The sequence below is a fragment of the Lissotriton vulgaris genome, chromosome 1_1 (assembly GCF_964263255.1).
Source record: "Lissotriton vulgaris chromosome 1_1, aLisVul1.2, whole genome shotgun sequence".
In the NCBI taxonomy this organism is placed as follows: Eukaryota; Metazoa; Chordata; class Amphibia; order Caudata; family Salamandridae; genus Lissotriton; species Lissotriton vulgaris.
In genome coordinates this window covers 31,459,776-31,484,007 of record NC_141685.1, presented here as the reverse complement: position 1 = coordinate 31,484,007, position 24,232 = coordinate 31,459,776, and the positions used below count along the sequence as shown (strand labels likewise).

Here is a 24,232-nt window from a genome sequence, read left to right as displayed (position 1 = left end):
GAGGAGGAGGGGCAGGAGGGCAGAGTAGGAGGGGGAGGAGGAGGGAGGAGGGGGCAGAGGAGGGGGTAGGAGGAGCGAGGAGGGGGAGGAGGTTCAGAGGAGGGGGGAGGAGGGGGCAGTTCTACATGGCCCAATATTATATATGACGCCCTTCAGTTAGCCATGGGTCATTAACAGCACATTGCATTATGATATTTTTGCACACATGCTAACAGTGCTTAAACCCAAACTACACGTCCCAGAATGCTATGTAGCTTATGAAACTATAACTTACAGTTCATTGAGATATTAAGGGTTCGTAGAACCGTGGGCAACACATATTAGGGGCTCCCTATTTGGAATACTTAGAATTTATTACCACTTTTAGGCTCAATTGAAGTCCCTATGATGCCAAAAAAAGATTGAATCATGTTAAACCTTCAGAACCCTGGGCCGGCAGAAGCATCTAAAAGCCCAAGCTGGTTCTAGATCTTTTACTTGCAAAAACATTTTATGTGGATATCAGGCCAGCTTGTTATTCCTATTTCAGGGAAATGCCTGTGTAAATTGTGTGTCTGTGTGCGGCATTGAAGATTTGGTTGAGAGATATCTGGTGTGTTACATTAATCCATTTATAAATGAGGTGTGAGGCTGTACAAATGAGAGTTGGAGTTTGTGTCACATCTGTGAGTATACATTTGAATGGGGTTTTAAAAGAGCATTTTCCTTGTGTGTGTGTTGTAAAAATGTTGCCAAAGACAAGCCTGTCTGCTCCCAGGCACGCATCCGCTGGGACCAGGAGTCAGGTGGTATCCTCAATATTTCGCATATTCAGCATAAGATCTATTGTCTTTCAGGTACACAGATATTTGTATCTCCCCCATGCTTGTCTCAACTTTAGAGGCAAATGGCGTGTATGCCAGCCACACATATAGAGAAATCTGATACTTAACAGCCCTCACTGTGACCATCAAATAATAAGACTCTTCTATATCCTCAGATTTCTGAGTCGTTAAAAGCGGCTTTACTAAACCCACCCTCCCTAGGCAAAGATAAGGTGGAAATACTCAAATTGTTAGAATCTTTTAAGCCGGATATCCTGTTCTTAACTGAAACCTGGTTGTCAGAGGAATCTACTCCAGATCTCCAGAAGCCATACCCGAGATGACCAAAAGAGGGTGAGCTCAGAGGAGGGAGTGAGATAGCAGCAATTATTCACCAGTGGATCCACACATCTCTTTTACTAATTACTCAAACTGAACGGGTAGAACTGCTTCTCTTCCTCAATTTTGGAATTGATGACTTCAACTCGGACTCTAAAGATAATGAATTTGCTGAGTTAATGACATTGAATTTACACCAACACATTACATGCTCAGGTCACATAAAACAAAATCCCATAGATCTGATCTGGCTGTATAATTTGAATCGACCCAATATAATCATTCCTTCTTGCATACTGTCCAACCATTATTTGATCAGCGTTTGTATTCCAGTAGATTTTTCTAACTTGATCCACAAGCAGGAATTTAAAACCATATGCAAATGGCGAAAAATAAATACAGAGCCAGTGTTATCAACACTTTCAAACGCCTTCTCCCTCTTACCATCAATTGAAGGCTTTCTCTCCAAAGAAAATAATTCACTCTGTGGCTCAGACAGGCTAGTGACCCACATCCCTCAAATCCAACAGCGTGTTATAATCCGCACCAAACCAGTGCCCTGGTACAAGCCAGAGTTAAAGGAGGTGAAACCTGCATTGCGACAACACTGGCGGGAAAGGGATGATGAAGAGAACAAAATCAAATTTAAAACGGAACTTGCAGAATATAAAGGCAAAACCGCACGTGCAAAGCCCTTTTAATAGGCAAATAATAAAAACAGTTTTTTGATATCCTGAATGATTTGTCACCCCCAGATGAAATGAAAACTTTCCTGACTCCTATCGGGGCATTCTGTGGCAATTTAAATACTTAACAAAAAAATTCTTTAAAGCTAGTATAAACAATTGCAGCAGCAGTAATTATGAAGTTGAGTCTGAAAAGAACTCTACTCTCCTTATCCTTGTTTGAAGAAATAAACAAGCTCCATCAATTTGTGATCAAGGTCAAAACCGGGTCAGCAACTGACCCTTGCCCTCCAGCAGTCATAGAATCTCTGACCTCCGCAATCAATCAATCAATTAGCATTTGTAAAGCATACCCCAAGGATATCTGGGCGGTGAGGGTGCTGCGTCTCCGTCAAAAAGCGAGGTCTTGAGCAATCCCCTGCAAAGCGTTTTCATCAATTCAGCAGCTCAAGCTTTCGCTCCAAGCGTGTTTCAAAATGCTGTAAAGCTCATGTTACTGAAAAACCAGGGAGAAGTCCTGGATATAACCAAGAATTATAGGCCAATACCTCTGCTCCCTTAACCTGCAAAAACTATTGGTCAGAGAACTGTCTTCAAGAGGTTCCAGGCTTTATAACTACACCAGCTCTCAGTTGTTAATTTTTATTGATGGAATGTCCGCCTCCAGGTTCAAAATATGATTCAATTTAATGATTACTTGATGAGGTTGAATCAGCTAAAACTGAATATTGACAAAACTGAGATTGTAATTCTAAAGAATAAGACCAATCTTTGAAACCAACTTTACTCTCCAACAAAAATTAGATTGTTACCGGAGCCTCTGAGTGATAATCAATAGCAAACTTAGCAAGAACCAGCAGGCTGGAGCAGTAGGATCTAAATGCAGATTTATGCTGAAACTACTTGAGAAAATAACCCCCTTCTCCCACTTTAGACAAGAAAAGCAATAGTGGTGGCCGCAGTCCTATCTAGATCGCATTATGCCAACCAAGTATATGTAAGGATACCCAATATCACCATTCATAGCCTACAAGTAATTCACAGCGACGCAGCTTGTTTACTACATCATCTTCAGAAGTGGGCACGCGCCACACCTATATTGAAATAACAAATCCCCTCTAAGACCCTCTGCCTCACCTCTAAAGGGTCGAGAGGTCTAGCCCCTCACTTAATTGTAAACTAGGTGGAAATGCATACACCCGTACTAAACCAGAGATCACCTCACTTGAATTTAGTTTCTATTCCAAAAGTACAGAGGATTAGATCAGGTGGACGCAGCTTTGTGGTACCAGCTCCTTCCATTCGGATCTCTCTCCCGGCGAAATCCATTTTGAATCTAACTCCAAGTGTTGTCCCATAAATCTAACATCCCACAAGCCTATTCATGCTAGATTCTTCCCTGGTCTGATTAGTTGTCTCCTCTTTTATGTATTTCTGATTAAGTGCCAAGAAACCCCAGGTTGAACATGCTCTCTTTATATGCAATGACATGACAAGCATTTTGTAGATCCTGTAGAGGTTTGGTATGTTGGCGCGTGCTTCAGTCACTGAACTGAATATTGCAAAAGAGAGATGTACAGTGAAAGTGAGGATGAGGTCTGGTCTGCTAAGGTATTATGAACCTTCGATTGCAGCAAGGCAGTTACAATATTCAATTTTTTTCATAACCGTGTGCAATTTGAGCAGACCAAGGAACACACATAGTGTTGGAAATGCATTTCAAATCAGTGCCTTTCAGAATATATGAACTATGTTATGGATATTGTTACATTTTAATGATTTAATTTTTTTTCTGGTTTTAGAAATTCGCAATTTCCTCTGATCACACTAGGGTTGGTGAGACAGGAAGGAGTATTTTAACCTAGTTGTCCTGTGATAACGTGTTGTCTTTTCTCTTTTCCTCTCCTCTGCAGACTCTTGAGACTTGACAATCAGAGTACCAGAATGGGGAGAAGACGGGCTTCAGGAAATAATGCGAATGCGCAGTGTTCACGTGAATCCGTAAGAGCCACAGTCCCATCTTTACCTCTTCTTGACGTCTCAGCTTCAAGATCCCAAAATGATGCTCAGAGGGACCATGGACTGGAACCACTTTTGGAGGACCTGCCCCACATTATCCTTTTATCCATGCTGGAGGAGTTGGAAGCCAAACTGGATAACTTGCTGAGTACTGTGGAGGACGTACCTTCTAGAGTCGCTGGGATGATTAGGAAAATCTGGATAGAAAAGGATCAAGGTTCCCTAGATAATGGTGCAGTGTCTTTGGAGGTGGTCTGTCCAGCGAGCATTCGAAATTGTGCTGTTAGCCGGTCTCCTGCGACACCTCAACTGGACAGGCCAGGAAAACCGAGTTTGTGTATTCAGCCGGTGTTCTCTGATGGGCATGCACCAACACAGGACTGTACGCTCTCTTCTCCAACCAATGTTCAAGGGCGTCCCGAGGAGCCAAACCTTTGTCTACAGCCAATGTTTCTACATCGATGTGACCCACAGCAGGACCAGTGCGTGCAACCTGGATTTCCAGATGTAAACGAGTCGCAGCAGGATGAGTGCATGCATCCTGGGTTTCCAGATGTACACGAGTCGCAGCAGGACGAGTACATGCATCCTGGGTTTCCAGATGTACACGAGTCGCAGCAGGACCAGTGCATGCAACCTGGGTTTCCAGATGTACACGAGTCGATGCGAGACCGGTGCATGCAACCTGGGTTTCCAGATGTACACCAGTCAGAGCGAGACCAGTGCCTGCAACCTGGGTTTCCAGATGTACACGAGTCGAAGCGAGACCAGTGCATGCAAACTGGGTTTCCAGATGGAAATGGAGTACAGCAGGATTGTACTTTATCCAGGTGCCCTCAGACAGATCCTCCAGGCAGATCACTGGAGGCCAAGCGGTGTCTTCACTCGGCATTTGTTGATGGGCAGATACTACAGCAAGACCACAGCGTACAATCAGTGGTCCCAGAAAAGAGGGAACCAGATGGGCACCTAAAGCAAGAACCATCTCCATTGTCTACTAATAGCTGGGACCAGCAACAGAACCTCTGCCCACACCCGCTATTTCCTGAAGGGCACGAACCACAGCAAAACCACTGTATACAACCTGCCCTAACAAATGGGAACGACCCTGATGATCCTTTGTCACCTGATGGGATGTCATCAGACGAACACATAGAGTCTGGGCTATTGTCCTTTGATGAGTTGGGGTCACAACAAACCCAGTGCCTCCAGCAACACCTATGCTTGAAGCAGGAACTTCCTTATGCACAGGATCCAAACGTGAACTATGAGCTAGAATCTATGCTCCCTGAAGCACAGGAACCAGATCAAAATGATAATCTAGAACCGGCCTGTACTGATGCACATGGTTCAGACCAGAAGTACAAGCTAGAACCACTGCACACTGCGGCACTGGACCGAGAGCTAGAGTCAGTGCTTCCTGAAGCACAGAAACCAGATGACAGCTACACGGTGGAACCACTGCACCCTGAGGAGCAGGATTCAAATCAGAACTACGAGCTAGAAACTTCCTGTACTGATTCACAGGGCTCAGATCAGAACAACAAGCTACTGCACACTGAATCACAGCATCAACATCATAACTGCAAGCCAGAACTGCTCTGTCCTGATGAGCGGGGCCAATCTGTGCCTCCATCATTCCTAGGACTGGACATAAATTCTGCAGATGAAGACTCCATGGAGAGAGCAAATGCAAAATCACATTTATTGCGGTCCAAAGCCACCCCAGGTATGTGTTTTGCTATACATGGACACGCGGAGTGAACTAACACATGTACCCTCTTTAGCATGCATATGGGCAGATTTTAGAAAGTCTCTGAGGGGATCATTTGGGTTTGGGTGGAACCCCCTGAGCGATACTGACCCCCAGAATACACATGGTGCAGATGTGTCCCTGCACTCTTCTCTGTTTCCACAAAGGACTGCATCCTTCCTGTGCAGAAACAGGCCTGGTTATGGGACTCTGCATGAGACAAGTAGGCCAGTAGCTCCCGTCCTTCCTTGTTCGTCCCCATTCCAGGCTGAGGAACTGGAAATAGCGCTATACATTGGAGGAATTACTGCCCAGAATCACACATAATAGTCGAATGCAAGTGACGTGGTGTTCATTGAGAATAGCAGACATGCACAGTCTAGAGAGGGAACTGTTTCCTGTTGCACAGTTACATTGGGTAAGACGCAGTTGTCTCCAGTTCCTGATATAAAAATCCTAGTATATATTCAGCCTCGACAGCAGGGCCGACCAGGGATGCTGTTGCCACTGCAGGGTTCTCCAGGAGTGCACACCTCCTCATGATAGACAGATACACTAAGTGATTGATTATGTGTCACTTGTGAGTTCACCCTCCCAACCTCTAGCTCAGCAAAGAGAGTTAATTGTTTTATGGGCAGACAAAAGTAGCCATGATCTCCCTACAACAGAATCCTGCCTTTAGCAAACTCACTAACTGTGGAAAATGTCATCGCATCATCACACGTAACATACTGAGTTGGGGTTTGCCCACCCATAGTGTGAGTTACGGATTGTGGTTCTAACCATAACTTGCAAATGTCAGGAGTTTGTTCGGCTTTAAGTCTTTACCATATATACATTTTACCCTTGTTTTTAAGTGAATTTCAGATTTTTTTAAATACCCATTAAGGTGTTTTAACAAAGCTATCTACAACTTCACTTTTAACCATATTCAGTGAAAATATATTAGCGATAAAGTACCCCCTGCCGCACCTTCTAAGATATGGCAAGTCAGAGGAATGAGGAAAGGAGAGTTCCTTTATAAGGTTATGGAACTCTGAGGTGACTTGCAATAATCTTATAATATGCACCAGGTGTAGCTCCTACATATGCAGCAGCTAACATGTTTGCAAACATGAAGAATTAACATAAAACCTCTTGTGCAAAAGTAAAAATAAAAACTGTTTGATATTTCTTCCAAAAAGATATTAGAAACAGTTCAATAAAAGTCCATTTAAAAAAAGCTGCAGTAGCTCGGAACGTGTAGAAACATGCAGAAAGATTCCACCCTTCCTTTATCTAAGGAAACTTATAAACATATTCCCTCTGCTTCTCATAGTAAGCTAGTTACATACAGCAGAAGTAATAAAAGCAAAGTTCTGTTTGTTGCTTTAAACAGCTGCTTCAATTATGCTTCGTGACTTGACCTTCCTTTCACATCAGCTGCTGGCGCTGGCAGCAGGCATTGTGCCGTCAGGACTCGACTGTAATAACTTATAAAAACCGAGTTCTGACATCTTTTCTTCATAATCACTGACTTGGTGCATCACAAATTGCTGATTATAAAGAATATAGAGACTGACATTCATACAGGGATTGCAGAATGCCATGGAATATAATTATATATACATATAGTAATTTTGGCACAGTTCAGTGCATCTGCACAAAACTATTTTGGATTAGCATGGCTAGTTTCATGCAGTGTTTTTTTGTGGTTCTAAATTAAGCCTCTAGTCATTTAAGATAGAGCTAGTTGGACCTTTAGCCCATGAATGGTCTGTGCATCTGGACTCGCGGACTCAAATGTAAAAATATATTGGATCCGATTGGATGAGGAAGCTTTTTCGTCCATCCATTTCGGATTCGTAACCCAAAGTTGGGTCTGCTGACCTGAAGCTCCCTGATTGGCTGGCTACATCTTGAACCATTACATGAGGAAGAGACTTGTTCCCCGCATCCTGTAAAAATACTAAAGAAGCAATGAGTAGCCGTGGTGCCGTCCTGTCTCTCCCTGGCACAGGGGCTGCCTAATGTTAAAATGTATTGCTGATTTTGAGACAGAGGCTGGATTCCACATCATGACCCTTGAGGTCTGCAAACCTTAGGCAGGTGTCTGCACAGGCACAGTAATTGGCTTTGTACCCTGGTGGACATTTGTGATGTTCGGAGACCTGCTGCTCGGCCTGAAACCCTATCGATGTCCAATAAGGAGACAGAAGTTTGAAAGGGTCCGAGAACCCCAAGAAAGTGTCTGGGAACCCTTAAAAATAAAAAAAATAAAAACATAAGCCAGGCCCTTCAAGGAATCCCCTGCTCTGCCCAGGCACTGTTGAACACCTGGGCCTGCTTGGAGTTGGCTGCAGGGAACTGTTGCGTGTGTATATGATGAAAAAAAAACACCGAAAACAAGCATTGGCAAAGCAAATAGGTGTCTCCTATCCGAAAGCTATCGACTTTGGCAATGAGTTTAAGCCATTATGTACACCAGTGTGACTGCTGTTCGGCATGGCTAAAAGTTAGTGGCACAGGTTCGGGTGGGGTAGATAGAAGGGGATAGATTGGGGTAGAGTGGAATGGGGTAGATTGAAGTCAAGTAGGGTAGATCGAATTGGAGTAGATTGAGGTGGAGTGGAGTAGATTGAGGTGGAGTAGGATGGATTGGGGTGGATTTGAGTGGGATAGATTGGGAAAGAGTGGGGTGGAATGCCCCGGTTACTTACCGGTAATCTTCATTACTCCGAGTCCTAGTCTTCCTCGCCACAGTAATTACTGATGAGCATTCTGCTCCTACAGAAACTCCAAGCAAAAGTTGACATAATAGTCTCCCTATCCCTCCAATATGGCCCCCAGTGGTAACCACCAATCACATAAAAGGATCTGTACACCAAAGCCGTGTACATGAAGCCAAAACGGAGGGCCGGGAAGGAAGGGAAACTATACTGTGGTGAGGAAGACTAGGACTCGGAGTAATGAAGATTACCGGTAAGTAACCAGGGCATTACCTCCTCGTCCGTCTTCCTCGCCACAGTAATTACTAATGAGCAGATACCAAAGCAATATCAGCTTCATGGATAGGAAACACAGCCCACACACGGAAGGCAGTACAACAAAAAACTTCAGTGTAACAAAGGAGAGAGACACACATCTCAAGAAACCACGGAGTACGGAACCAAAGAGGCAAACGCAACAGAAGCACCAACCCCAAGCTGGTAATGAGAAAAGAAGGCATGAGGGGAAGGCCAAGTGGCCGTCCTGCAAAATCCCCCAGGGAAACAACCCGAACGGCGGTCCAAGAAACAGCAACAAAACTAGTAGAACGCCCCCGAATCGGACGAGAGGGAACCACTGACAGAAGCAGACACCAAAAGGAGAGCCGCCCAAATCCACCGAATGAGAGCGGAAGAGATGGCAACAGTCCCCGACGGGCCAGCCAAAATGATAAACGAGGCCAATACAGAAAAAGCAGCCGTGCAAGACAAATGACACACCAAGGCACACTACACAACCAAAATTGTGCAAAGGAGACAACGGAAAGCATCACCTCCGCCGACTGACTAAATAAAGAGCACAAGTAGGCACAAAAGAAGGAAGAACACGCAAGAGCACCCAAACCTTCACAACGTCAAAAACAGCAAGTTCCCCAACTCCAACTGACCATTGGAACCCCGTGCAACACACTCAACACCAACAAAGGTCCCACAGGGAGGAGATAACACAGGACAAGTGCGTAGAAGTGCCAGAGATGCGAAAAGACGAGTCATCAAAGGCCCCACAGACACAAAAGGGAGACCATGAAAAAAAACCTCTAAAGGTAGCCCCCCAAACATGGACCATAGAAAGGGCCAAGCCCAGCCAACACTGACCCCCTAAAAAATATCCAGGATCTAAAACACAAAGGTTACAGTGAAGTTATTATTGGGATTGCTTTTAACATCTTAATTTATGTTTAAAAATTATTGAAACTCACTTAAACCATGTTGTCTGTTTGTCTCTCTCTCTCTCTCTCTCTCTCTCTCTCTCCACCCCCCCTTCTCCCTCCCTTCCTTCCCACGTAGTTTGTGATTATAAGAGTTGCTATTGAAACACAATTATTTCTTTGCTAATAACTTTAGAATCTTTTGACAAATCTGCACAAACTCTTCAAAAATATATTTTTTCTGGTTTCTCTTTATTATACCAAATGTGTTTATTTTTGTGGTTTTGTATAGTACAATCTTGGCTGAAGGGCATTGAAGCACTTTTCTAAAGAAGAAAGACCAAAATGCAGATTAGATGTGCCACAAAATAACAGATAAGCAATAGACTAATCCCAATGATTACGTCGGGGGAGAAAGTTCAAACAGTTAATATCTGGATACAATGGAAAAGTGGATGCAGAAAAGCAATCACAGATTTATTATTCAAAGCGTCTCTCAAATAGGAGGATTCTGAGTTTCATTTTAATGGTGGCAAGACTTGTGGTTGTTCAAGGAGGTTGTGGGAGGGAGTTCCAGATCCTTGTAGGGCTGGCAGAGAAGGCAAGCTTTATAAAGCGTTCCTGCCTGAATGTCGCTTGTTCCAGCAGGAGGACTTTACGAATTCTCGATCCTTGTTCAGATCCAGAAATTTTGAGTTTTTCAACCAAGTAGGAGGGTGTGGAGTTGTGGAGGGCTTTGTGGGTGATGCATTCAGTGTTTCATTGGTCTGTTGCTTCAATTGGAAGCCATTCTAGGACGTGAAGTATAGAAGAAATGTGATTTAAAAACGTTGTGACCTGTCACAAAGTAGATAACTGTATGAAGCATTTTTCTCAGTGATGCTAATTTTCTCTGGGAAGGCTAAACAGGAAAGAGTATCAATAATCCAGTATGAAAAGTACCAGCGTATGGACTGCTAAGATTGTCAGGCACTCTTGTGCTTTGATGAGACTTGCTTCTGAAGGTAAATGTGAATAAATATAGGTCTGTTATTGTTGAGGTTGTTCTAGTCGGCGTCTGTATTGTTTGATAGGGGTGGGGTGGTGACTTGGCCGAGTTTGAGGGAGGTTGGCATGGAGCTGCTCGAAAAGGAGGAGTTGGATGATTTTGGTCCTCACAGGCGAGATATGATGTGACTGAGATTCTTGACACACTCAGGAGGAGGGGATCGGAAATGTGCGATGTTGGTTTCATGCAAGCGAGTAATTTGAGCACTTCTTCTTAAGGGATACAGTTGAATTCAGTCCAACTGGCATAGGGTGAGTTTGGCGAGACAACCATTGGAGGTAGGGCCTTGGGTAGACCCTCTTTGCTAGGGGCGAAACCTTTGGTGTAGGACGGAGAGATGGGTGGGTCAAGAAAGATTGCAAATGTTGGATATTTTTTCAGAGAAGAATGTTGCAAACTCTTCGCAGCGCATGGTAGAGTCATTTATTGAGTGTTGAGGGAAAGAGGAGGTTTGCTGTTTGATGATGTTAAGAAGGTCTCTAGGTCTGTTCCTAGAATGGTCAAGTTGGGCTTAGAAGAAGGGGGATTTTTCTCTAAGATGTTTTTTGTATTTTATGCGTTTAGCTCCCGGTATCGCAAGATGTGTTAACAAGGGTTGTTGTCTCCAGTTTATTTCAGGAAATCGGAGGTGTTGCCTCTTTGTTAAGGTCGTTGTTAGACCAAGATCTGAAAGGAATACTTATGATTTCTTGAGTTTCAAAGGGGCATCTATGTCAAGTAGTTCTCCCATTTTTCTGTTGTAGTGGGCGGTGAGATTATCACCTTGGAATTTGGGAACTGACTAATGCTTCTAACTCTGCCTGGGAGATGCAATGTATGTTCCTCGCCCAGTGCTTGTGCCGGGTATTTTGGGGGTGGGCCTTTGGTTGGATGGCATTGAGATTGAAAATAATTAGGTGGTGAGTCCAGTCGGTGGGTAGGATAGAGCTGAGGGATAAGGTGTTCTTCTTAGAGATGATTGCATCAAGGGTAGAGTCCTTGGTATGAGTTTATTTATTGCAATGTTGGGTGAGATCGTTCGCTTCCAGGAGGGTGGATAGGGCTTTTACTGTTGGATCATCAGCATTGTTCAAGTGTAGGTTCAGGTCTCCTAGTAGAATGTCTGCGCTGCCTTTAAGGCAGTTTTGCGTTAATAGGTTTGTTTAGTCCTCAAAGATTTGTCATTTTTTCCATGAGGGTGATAGATGACATGAATTTTGATAGAGTTGGGGCCTTTGGACGAGAGTTGAACTCCTACATATTCAAAGCTAGGCTATTTCATGTTGAGGAATGGAGTTAAGCACAGATAGTTTTTGTGTATAATGGTTAATCCACCGCTAATACGATCCTAGCGGTCGTACGGATGATTGAGAAGCCCTGTGGGTTGAGGAAATTGATAAAAGAGGATGAGTGGCCATTCAGCCAGGTTTCAGTTGGAAAGCAGAAGTCAATTTTGTGTCCTGGGATGGTTTCGGCTATTTGAGTGGCATGCTTGACTGCTGACTGACAGTTTAGTAGCAGGCAGCAACGCGTAGGTAGTGATCTTGGACCAGGCTGACAGGGTTGGATGGTTGTTATTTGGGTAGGCCGCCTGGGAGGGCAAGTGGTGTTCAGGGTTCTACTCGTGCCAAGGATGACCGGGATCTTGCGGCGGGAAGGCTTGCTCGGGGCATTGTCATACGTGTTGCTCAGCATTTCAGCTTCCCGTTGCATGATTTCAGTCTTGGTGCATCTATAATTGAGTTGGTGATGGATATAGGGGATAGTTTGTCTAGGGGTAAAGGATAGGGGAGCAGAGTGTATGTTTGTGGCAGGATCAGTGTTCACTATAGATGCGAGAAGCTGTGGCAGGAAGTAGGTAATCTTTGCGTTCTTACGTAGTGACGAGATTTCATCCAGAATAGTGTTGATTGTGAGTTCAAGCTGGGCTGTTGTAGGGATCAGTTGAGTGGAGGTTGGGTCAGTGGTAGGAAATGGAGTGTGATGGAGCACGGCAGAGTTTGGGGCGGAGGCTAATGCAAGAGCGGCCCGTGCAGGTAAGAGCGGTGGGGCTGGGTGGGGGGGATTCAATAGACGACAACGAGGGTGAAATGATTTTTTTAAACTCTTTTTATTATAATAAAATGACAATACAAAAAGAAAAATTCTCAGGTGAATGCAGCCAATTACATAACTTTGGGTCATATGGCACAGTACAGGATCTGACAAATGATTGCATGCCTAAGGGTTAGGGGGATTCCTGTGCTGTCTCTTCTGGGTCTTCCATAGGGGCTACACAAAGGCCTCCTCGGTGTTGATTCCAGGCTTCCCATATTTTCCCCCATTTCCGCAGGCAACCCCTGGCGACATAAACAGCACGTTCTCTCAGCATGCACCAGTCAAGGTCTTCCGCCCACTTGTTGACCTGGGGAGACTGACGTGCGCCCCACAATTGTGCAATGTTACGTTTGGCCACCATACCGGCAAGCGTCACCACATTGCTTCTGATAGTCATTCAGATCAGTCGGTTCCCACACAATCAGTAGGCATCTCCTGACCTCCATTCGCACCTCCAATCCCAACACTTCTCTCAGTTCCTCATGAATCTTCCTCCAGTAGCCTTGTATGACAGAACAATGCCAGAGGATATGTATCAGGGTACCCTCCTCGCCACACTCTCTCTTGCACCCAGCACTCGACGCTCTGCCCATCCTCCCCAAACAAGGCCCAGTAATATAGGCCCTGTGGAGTATTTTTAGTTGGACCAGGCGGAGCCTCATCTGTATGGCGACGACCCTGGAGGAGGACAATGCCTCTGTCCAGTCTTCGTCATCCAGCTCTAGACCATCTGTGTTTCACTGGGCCCTGAGTTTAATCAATGGGTCTTCTGCGTTATTAATCAGCTTACGATAGATGAGGGAGATGGTCTTATCTGGGATGTGCCCGTATAGGACTCTGTCTTCCAAGGGGGATGCCTCCGGAGGTTCCGTCCCTTTAGGGACGTGCGCCATCAGAGAATGCCTCACTTGTAGGTATCGAAAGTACTCGTTATGATGAAGACTATATTGTTGTGCAAGCAAATCAAAAGTGAGTATCGAGTCTTTCCCCCACACATCTCTAATCTGGGCGATTCCAATAAGATCCCATTTCTCAAACCCCTTAGTCCGCCACAGACTGCCCAATTTTTCGGAGTTCAACAGTGGTGTGGCCAGCGTGAGTCTACCCTTCCAGCCTAAACTTTTGGTGGCCGTTTGCCATACCTGTACAGAATGTGCCGTCGGGCATCTCAGTGGGAATCTACCCATCCTAGAGTACAGCGCTGTTTCGATCTTACCACCCGGGGCCTGACCCCTATCCACTGCATAGTCCGGATTTCCTGGGATTCCGTAGTCTAATGATTCAATGTGGCCAGATGTGAGGCCCAATAGTACCTCCTCAGATCCGGTAACCCTATACCTCCATCAAACCAGGAGCGAGTCAATTTAGTGAATGCGATACGGGCCCCTCTGTCCCACAAAAGTTGCCTCTGGAGAGCTTCTATCTCCCTAAAATAAGCTGTGGGTATGGGGTTCATCGAGTTTTGTAATGCATATAAGAATCGCGGTAAGGCCATCATTTTGAAGAGGGTAGCCCTACCAAGCAGGGACAGAGGGAGGGACTTCCACATCTTTCCGGCATCTGGCCAGCGGAGCCGCTAAGTTGTTATCATATCGTTGCCTGGGGTCTAACGAAACATAAATACCTAAATATTTAAATCCGATTCTCTCTATGCAGATGGGGCAGGTCTGTGGGACTTTGGGGGGATCCGCGGCTAAGACATAAATCACAGATTTACTCCAATTTATGGCCAATCCCGAAAATCTCCCAAAAGTAGTGAGGAGATCAAGAAAATAACGGAAGGAGGTCTTTGGCCGGGTGAGATAGAGCAGAACATCATCTGCGTACAACGATATTTTGTCCTCCCAACCTGGAGTCCATCGCAATCCGCATATCGTTATGTTCCATCTCACCCAGGCCGCCAACGGTTCCATGGCGAGTGCGAAGAGCAACAGGGACAGCGGGCATCCCTGTCTGGTACCTCTCCCGAGGGAAAAATCGGCTGATTGGCAATTATTGACTACCACCCTGGCCAGTAGCTTGGTGTACAACAGGCGTACCCAGCCAATAAACTCATCACCAATCCCCAACTTGGCCAGGACGGCGAACAAATATGGCCATTCCACTCTATCAAAGGCCATTGTGGCGTCTAATGAGACCAGTACCGACGGCTCCTGAAAAGCAGAGGCAGCACCCAGAACACCATGTAACCTTCGCAGATTCAAAGCAGTGTTGCGATGCGGCATGAATCCAGATTGATCTGGATTTACCAGGGTTGTAATTACTTTCACAAGTCTGATGGCTAGGAGTTTAGCCAATATCTTAGGCTCCGCATTCAGGAGCGAAATGGGTCTGTAGGAGGAGCACAGTGTCTTAGTCCTGCTTATGTATGACCACCACCTTAGCCACTCGTTGGTCATATGGGAGCTCTCCCTTCTCCCGACTCTCAAGAAACATGGCTCGGATATAGGGTGCCAGTTTGTTAGCATTCAATTTATATAATTCAATGGGTATCCCGTTCGGGCCCGTAGCTTTACCTGATGCGATTTGTCGTATCGCCTGAGCGATCTCGTTGTCAGTTATGGTGGAATCAAGATAGTTCCTATCCTCATCAGAGAGACACGGCATAGCTTTGTCTCTAACCATTTCCATATTTTCTTCTTCCGTGAATGCGTTCTCATCCGAGTATACACTCTTATAATACTCCGCAAACTCATCCGCCACTGCCTGCGGTTCTCTAATGAGCCCTTTCCCACCTCCATCCAGTTCGGGGACTAATCGGGACGCACGCTCTCCTCTCTCCAACCACGCAATCAATTTCCCGGCCTTGTCCCCATGCTCATATATACGGCTCTGAGTTGCTTTGTGCTGTGCCACAGTGCTCTCCCTAACTAAATTCCTATATTCCTCCTCCTGAAGTTTTAGCAAATGCAGGTTTTCTGCAGTGGGAGAATCAGCAATCTGCTTCTCTAAATGCAAGACCTCCTCTTCCTTCCCGGCCACTGCTGCATATCCTTCTTTCTTTCTCCTCAATACTATAGATAACACTTCGCCCCTAGCAACGGTTTTAAACACTTCGCCCCTAGCAACGGTTTTATACGCTTCCCAGAGTATTCCAGCGGAACACACTGACCCTTCGTTCTCTGAAAAGTATCTATCCGCCATCTTGAGAACCTCTCTCCTGATCACGGGGTCTTTCAGTCGCCAAGCCCCAATAGGAGCCACTCTGCCCACCATTGGTAACTCAAGAGCGAGGCTAATCCATAGCGGGGAGTGATCTGATATACCTCTCCCTAGGTATCTGACCTGCTGAATCATCAGCTACATCGCTGCCGGGAGTAGCACATAATCAAGTCGGGACAGGGATCTATGCGCGGCGGAAACATGAGAATATTGTATGGATCTCGGGTTACGCACCCGCCAACCATCAATCAATCCCAACGAACTCGTAAACTCCGACAGCCATCTCTGCAGCTGTGGAAGCACCCTGGGCGGGCAACGGTCTATTTCACCATCCAGTACCGAATTAAAATCACCCCCCATAATCAGACCCCCCAGAGGAAGTGCAAGGAAGATGGCGCTCAAATCACAGAATGTATCAGTCTGAAGGCCCGGCGGCACATACACAGATAGGAAAGTAAAGGTCTGACCCCCTAGTTGTCCCGTGACACCAGCATATCTGCCCCTCTGATCAACCCAGGTCGCCTGAACCGAGAGTGGAAGGGAGTTTTTCACCAGAATCCCCACTCCCCTGGAACCAGATGTGAAACCCGCATGTACCACCATTTTGTATCCCCCTCGATGGAGGGCCATACATTTGTTGCCAACTTGGTGTGTTTCCTGAAGCAGCACTACGTCAGGGGAGTGCCGCTTAACAAATTGGTTGACCATCCCCCTCTTAATCTTATCACCCAAACTATTCACATTCCAACTCAGCACTTTCGTCTCCGACCCTTGTTTTTCACGTGTCGGCGAACCCGTGTGTAAAAATAATCAGAACTGGAAAATCACCTGAGATGAAGACACACACAAACAAATATGACACAAAACGAAACTGAAACTTAACACAACTAAGAAACACACACCCCACCTCCCCCGATATACCCCCCACCACCCTGCACCCCTGCATAAGGACAAAGCCCAACCCCAACTCGCAGTATGCCTGTCGCCCAACCCGAAATAAACTAAAGATAGTAAGAGGGGGAGCTCATCGCTCAGCTCCTTCCCCCCCCCCCCTCCCGGACTAGATCCCACCCGAGATGCGATCAATGTCGGTGTTCCCTATAAGCACATTCAACAATACCCCCCTCCGACGACCAGTCACTTGAGTCTACAGTCTGATGTATCTCGCCATTCATTCTTGTCCATGTTGCTCCTCCTCTGCCTCTTCTCGTCGCTCTTCCGATCGATCTTGACTCGTGCTGTCCAACCAGTCTGACGCCACCTCCGCATTGTCAAAAAACCATGCCTTCCCGTCGACCTCCACCCTAAGCTTAGCTGGTAAAAGCATAGAATAACGTAGTCCTTTGTCTCTCAGTCTCCTCTTGACGGGGAGAAAGCTTTGCCGCTGCCTTTGTACCGCTTGGGTGAAGTCTGGGAAGAAGGACAAAGTCACGTTCACATACCTGAGCGGGTCGGCGCTGCGCGCCGCTTGCAAGATCGCGTCTCTATCACGATAGTTCAGCACCCTTGCAATCATAGGGCGAGGGGGAGCCCCGGGTCTCGGCAGGCCGCCCGGTATTCTGTGCGCCCTCTCGACCGTGAACAGGTTGCTGAGACCTTTGGGTTTTAGATGATTTAACACAATATCTTCCACAAAGAGGTCAGGAGTCTGGCCTTCCGACTTTTCCGGTACGCCAAGAATACGGATATTGTTCCTCCTATGACGCCCTTCATACTCATCTAGCTTCCGTCGTGTCTCCTCGCGGGCAGCTAGCAAGGCTCAGACTTCTCGTTGCACCTCCGCCATGTCATCCACCAGGCTCTCAATAGATTGACCTCCAGTTTGACTGTGTCTAATTTAGCATCCAGTGCATCTATTTTGTCCGTCATGGAAGTCTGTACTTTATTTATGGCCGCCATTACATCGATCAATGTAGGCTCCGACGTCTCTCCCGGGGAGTCACTCCCATGTGATGGGGACTTTCTCCTTTCCAACGGTGAACCCTTGGGCTGGGTATATCTGTCCAGTTTGTTGGACTGGACTGTCTTCAGTCCTCTCCCCGACTGAGAGGGAGCCTTCTCGCTGTCCGGTTTGGACGCCATGTAGTGGACCGCAATGGCAGCGATGCCTCTATTAGATCACCAGACTTCATGCCCCGGGCAGAATGTCACACCTTAGTCTCGAGTATAAGTCACCGTTTATGGTGGCGGTGCCATCTGGTCCCTGTAATATATCGACTCTCGAGCCAGGCGAAAGAGTGCGTCGATCACCAAAACTGGCCGGAGCTTCCGGTTCAGAAGCCTGCTGTTGTTGCATTAGTGGCCGGCCACCAGACTCACTGTGGTCCCCGGCCTTGATAGTTGTTAGGCCCGATTCTGCGATCGTCGATCCAAGGGGTTAAAATTGGTCATTTCTGCTCCGATTTTCGCCTGTTGGCATCTTTTCGGTTCACCCACTGGTTATCGCCCTCGGGTGTCAGGATAATAATAGGATAGACAAAAAGGAGGAATGGGCTCTACGGAGCTAGGCGATCACATGGCCATCTTGGTCCCGTGCGTGGCTCCTCCCTCGGAAATTATTTATTTAATTTTTCCTTGTCGTCGTCTGTCGCATTCCCCCGGTCCCCCACCACTCTTACCTGCAAAATCCGCTCCTGGGCTAATATAGTATCCAGCCTGCTCTGGTTGGAGAATTGAGAGGATTCTGATGCGATAGATGTCAAGCTGGGCAGTGGAGGTGTGCCATGCAGAGGGGGCAAGTAGTTTTGGTATCCAAACCGAAGCTTCAGTGTGTCTGGGGATCAGAGAGGCTGAAGGGGGGGTAGAGGTGGGGGCAGTGCGAGTAGGGGATTGGGAGTAGAAGGTTCGGCTAGTAGATGAGGGCGTGCATGAGAGAGGGTGGAGGGGTGGTGGTGGGAGCGAATAGCATGGTGGCGCAGAGAGCCTGAAAGTGGAAAATAGATAATTTTGTTCAGTGGCTTGGATTAGGATGCTCCCATTTCTGTATATAATTATGAACAGATCTCAGCTAAAGTTCTGGGATAGGGATATAGTTTGTTTAGATCCATAAGGAACATTGGTAGCATTTTACATGAAGGTGTTGAATGACGTTTTCTCTCCTTTTGGCGGGTTTCGCACTGTAGAAGATGAAGTCCATTTGAAGACTTCTGTGTGTTGGATTATAGAAGATGTCTGTTATTAGTGTCTCTGGGTGTTCTTTAAGGATTTTGTGTTTGTACCTTTTAGCAGCATGTTCGGAGAGATTTTGCAGAAATGAGTTGGGGGCGTACCTTTCCACGCTCCCGAAGTTGAAGTGATACTCAGAAGTTGTTTCTAGGGAAAACCAAAGTTAGACTTCAGGAGAAGCATTCAGAGGTGTGCATAGTGGTCAAGAGGCAGCCTCCAACAGCTGAGATGGCTGCCTGATTGTAACATTGGACCCTTCAGTGGGCGGTTGGTGGGCACTTCTTTGGAAGAGTGGGATGCAAGTATCGGAGGCGTGTGAAAAAGGACACCAAGGTGATCTGGTAGGATCCCATTGAGGAAGTGAAGTGAAGTGAAGGAGTTTTGTAAAGCGCGGCTGCTGCCCGAGGGCGTTCAAGCGCTAAGTAGAGGTAACAGAGCTCTGAGGGGAGAGGGGAGAGATCCAGGTGGGGAGCTAGTTTCTAAAAAGATATGTTTTTAGCTCTTTACGGAAGGATGAAAGGATGGGGTTGGACCTAAGTGAGAAGGGAAGGGAGTTCCATAATTTAGCAGCGTTGAGCGTGAAGGACCTGCCTCCTGCTCTGGACCTTTTGACTCTGGGAACTGCAGCAAGGAATGCGTTCTCTGAGCGAAGTGACTTACCGGGACAGTAGGGAGTGAGAAGTGTGTGATTAATCTCAGGTCTTGCTTTATGGAAGGCTTGGTGCGATGTGCACAGAGCTTTAAATTTTATTCTGTCCCTGACCGGGAGCCAGTGCAGTGACCTGATCCCTGGCTTAGCTGAATCTCTGCGTGGGATTTGGAGTAGCGTGCGAGCTGCGCAGTTCTGTGTGCGCTGAAGTTTCTGTAGCACGTAGTCAGGGGCTCCCAAGTAAAGGGCATTGTTGAAATCGAGCCGAGATTGGATGAGGCCCTGAATAACAACCTGTTTAGCTTCTAGGGGCAGAATAGGCAGGATTTTTCTCAGCATTCGGATGATCCCGAAGCAAGTTGCTGCTGTTTTAGTTGCCTGCGTATTGAAGGTGAGGGTTTTGTCCAGCCAGACTCCCAGACTTTTAATGTCCTCCTTCGGGGATGGGGGAGGGCCCAAACTGGGAGGCCATAGCTGGTCCATGGGGGTGAGAGTAGGGGGGCCAAGGAGCATTATCTCGGTCTTTTCGCCATTGAGTTTTAACGAGGATGCTGTCATCCATTTCCTGGCGTTCTCCATGCATGCTGCTAGGTTGATTTGGGGAAGCCTGCTGTTCTTCTGTGCCAGAGAGACCAGGAAAAGGGGGCCTTGAATGCCGAAAAGCGCCAGTGGGCCTGTTGATGTCACTGGGTTCTTAGTGGCCTCGGTATCTAGGAGCTGGTGGTTGTGATGGAGTTTATTAGTCAGTCTGCAGAAGCGTCCTTTATATTCGAGGGCATATATACTAGTTATACACCCACATTACAGGTAGTATATCAATATCAGCATAGACTAGTAGACATCACAAAGGATGGGTCACTGCGATAGGCACATGGTAGGATAGGAAGCAGCATCAACTTGAGATAACAGTATATGCACGAGATAACATTGGAATAAGATGGGCAAAACAATCCCCATGTAGGGTTAGAATAACAGTGTAGATATAAAGACAGTGTACTCGCAAGAGAACATCGTTCACTTCAGCATTGTGGAACTTCGTTGAGAGTTCATTTTAATGGTGAGATATGTTAGGAGGGGTCACTAGGTGTCATTGATGTAAATTGTGTCTGACACTATAATTTTGTAGGACTTTGTTGAGAGTTGTTTTTACTGGCATGAAGTATTAGAAGGCACAGCAGTTGGCACTGGGACGTCATTTATTCTTTTGCTGTCTGGAGTCCAATATTTATACCTGGCGCCCAGTAGTAGGTGTTTCTAGAGGCTTCCACCCCCATGACATGTCAGGCATCCGCATTCCTCCTTGCCCTGGGTCCAGCTTGTCTGGAGTCACAAAAGACCAGCGATAACTCCTTTGTGAGAGTGCTCATGCAGAGCCTTTTTGATGTGCAACTGTGATAAGTGACAGCTGCTCCCCCTCGTTAAGTCAAAGAGGCCTATCCTGCCAACACCTCGCTTCCAAATGAGCAGAGGAATACTGAAGCACTCAGCGAAGTCCAATGGCCATGCCTTGTGGCCAGTAAAGAAGTACTGCAAGATCAGAGATGTTTGTTGTGATTTATTGTTTCCACAATTATTAATGTTTCTTGCGTCAGAGACGTAAAATCCATTACAGACAGGCAGCCGTCACGTGTTTCGTCATAGAGGCTTGTTCAAGGCTGCAAGAGGATATACAAAGTATCTTACACAATTGTAACAATGACATAGGGATAAGAAATGCAGCATTTAAGTCACCACCACCAGATAGAACAAGAAGAACATCGTAGTGATCCTGAAGGATACCCTGTGAAGAGCCAAGTGCATCGGGTGAAATCCTAAAACAGATTGTGCCTGATAATCTGACCATGCTAAGTTATTGCATCTTGCTGTAAAATCACACTACTCCCCCTATAAAGTCATTGTTAGCCAAAACAACAGTAATCAAATCTATTAGCATTTCAGAATGCTCAAGTAGAGTGGTGTCTCCGATTTCCAAAAAATGCTGTATGGCGGCAATCCCCCCAGATTTGGGGATACTAGTATATAATACGCAGAAGTCCAAGGTAACCAGTATGTTGCTGTCAGTCTACTCACATTTTATTCTCATTGCTTCATCAACCCTATCCCCCTTCTGTGGCATACAACAGAAGCTACACTACAAACAACCCCCTCTCCTTTTGCCACTTCAGCCATGCCGTTTAAGGTTTATTTTGTAGCTTTAAAGCTGAGTGCGGCGCTCGCTCTTCCCTAGACTCCACCCACTTTTCATCTGTGTTGGACTTGGCCTTTTTGGCAGGTTCATCCCTGAACTTTTTGCCTTAAGCTCTGACATGGTGGTAGTGATTTTCGACCTCTTTGCACTTTAGCACTGTGGCCCAGTGTAGAGTGCGTGCGCTCTCTGAGGGTGTGTGGTGAGATTGGCCTGCCCTCCCATAGGAACGCATGGGGGATATGTGTGTCCATGGTAATTCCTGGTATGAGAGGAGTGCAGGGTCTAGTTTAGTATGTATGAACTCGTGGGAATAAATGCTGTGCAATGGTGTGCACATATTTATGGTGAGTGGTGGGGAAATGCCACTTTGGCATTGCTGTGTGTCTGCCTGCCTGATGTGAATTGCATGTCTGGCTTGTGAGTGACAAGGGCTGGATGGTGTGGGTGGCTCTAGGAGACAGGGCGAGTCAGCCCAGTAATGAATAGCGAGATCTGCATGCAGATGGAAGTGAGGAGTTGCACCTGGGACCTGAATAGGGCTGTGCCTTCCCTCCACAATGCTGGCTCCGCCCCCTGTGGTGCGTCTGATCACTGAGCCCCCACCTGGTACACAGAGTGCTCCAAAACCAGTTAAATCTGGTTTCGTAACACAAAGGAAATGTTCCTATAAATATAGGGGCTGTGACCCCATGAAAGTGTTGGGCTTATTCTTACTTTGGGAGGACACTCTGCCAGGAGGAACCGCCGCTGCGTGCTGGCCTGCCTGGCTGCACTTTGCTGGGGACTCTTATGTCTGCCTTTTTGAGGACTTTTGTGGCCTAGCGCCTCGTGAGCGCTGTATTTGGGTCGCCTAGGGGGAGAGGAGCAGGCCCTGCTGCAGCGTGAGGCTGCGAGGGAATCTCAGCGTGTTGGAATCCCCCTGAGCTCCTTATTGAAGTGGGAGCCCGCCCCGCATTTATGTGTGCTGCCGGCGGGTGCCCACCCCGCAATGATCTTTATTGAAAGAGCGGGTGCCCCCCCCCCGCACTGCCGGTGTTTCCAAGCATTGGTACTTTCTAAAAAACCCGAAGCGGGAGCCAACCCCGCCGGTTCTGGCCCCCCGCGTGAGGCTGCCGCCGAGGACACAGAGGATCTACAAGAGGGGCCCGGTAGCCGGGCAGTGCGGCCTGGTTGTGGGTGGGACGCTCCGCGAGAAGCCGGAAGCAGACGGGAGCCTACCCCGTGCTCCTGTGGAAAAAGGAGAAAGGAAGCGGACGGGAGCCTACCCTGCACTCCTTGGACCAAAAGAAGCGAGAGAGCGCCCAACCAGGTGAGGAGGGGCCCAGGGGTGGGAGAGAGAGGAGGCACGTTGTCAATGCCTGCCCCCACCCACCGGGACCCAGAGAAATCTGCCAGTGCGCCCCCAGTGAGTGAGGGAGGGCTGAATGCACCGCTGTGTTGCTGCTGCTCGAGGCACATTGTCGGTGCTTGTGGCATTTTCTCAGCTGCGCCTCATAAGCGGGCACCTGCAACATTTAGGCCCTTCTCCAGTCTAATCTCCAACGAGAGGCCCGTACTCTTTCCCGTGTTTGCAAGATTTTTTTACAGTTGCCCCGTGTGACAGTGGGCAACTGCAACATTTGGGGCAGAGTTTATTTTCAGAGACCAAGGGCGGGACTCTCATGTGCACAGTGCCCATCCTCATTCCAGGTTGAGGGCCTAGGCTGTACTTGGAAGCCATTTGAGGGGGATCTCCTAGTGTCAGGAGCCCGTGGAACATCTGTAAACGGAGCTCCAGTGGGTCTGGTGTCTGGCAGTACCGCTCCAGTTGGGAGGGTGCAGGAGTCTGGATTGAGAGGTGAGAGGGGGATGTGTTCCCCAGTGAAAGAACTAGTGGGTCAGGGGCCAGCCAGAAGGGCTGAGTCACCGATGAATGGTAATGGTGACAACACTTCTGTCCTGGGGGATCTTCGCGTGATATTGGATGAACAGCTGTCGGGAAATCTGCGCCAGGCAGACTTTCACACAGCACATGAGTCATGTGTTACCCTCATGGGGTTGAGGCTGTGTGCACCCCTAGAAGTCCTGGCATACCAGGCAATTGTTCAACCACAGGGGTTGGTCCCTAGGTTGGGAGGACAGGTTAAGGATCTGCCTGTATATCAACAAAGGAAGAGTGTCCGTCAGTGTGGCGTGAATATAGTAGAGATAGCACGTAAAAATATGAAGCCAGCTGTGGTTGTTCACAAAGCTGGCCTAGCTTTCAAGAAAAAATTCTTGGTTTTTTCAAGAAACCCTCACTCACCCTAGTGGTGACATGCTTCATCATCGGGTCCACTGGGGAGATCGAGTACCTCCCCAGTGTGCTACGACGCCAGGAGACTGCGGAGCAGGTTTTGTGAGAGTGAAGAGTGAAAAAAGGTGTGATTAAAAATGTCAGAGGTTGTCCCAAAAAATCATTTATTTGCTG

General features: G+C 47.2%; 1 protein-coding gene across 1 annotated transcript in view; it reads left to right on the top strand.

Annotated features, from left to right (window-relative positions):
• The first annotated feature begins 3,772 nt into the window (after positions 1 to 3,772).
• Positions 3,773 to 24,232, top strand: part of LOC147737051 (uncharacterized) — a 28,200-nt gene continuing 7,740 nt past the window's right edge. The window contains exon 1 of the mRNA XM_086934309.1: positions 3,773 to 5,576. Within this exon, the coding sequence (XP_086790435.1) occupies positions 3,773 to 5,576 (1,804 nt within the window). The remainder of the gene's footprint in view (positions 5,577 to 24,232) is intronic.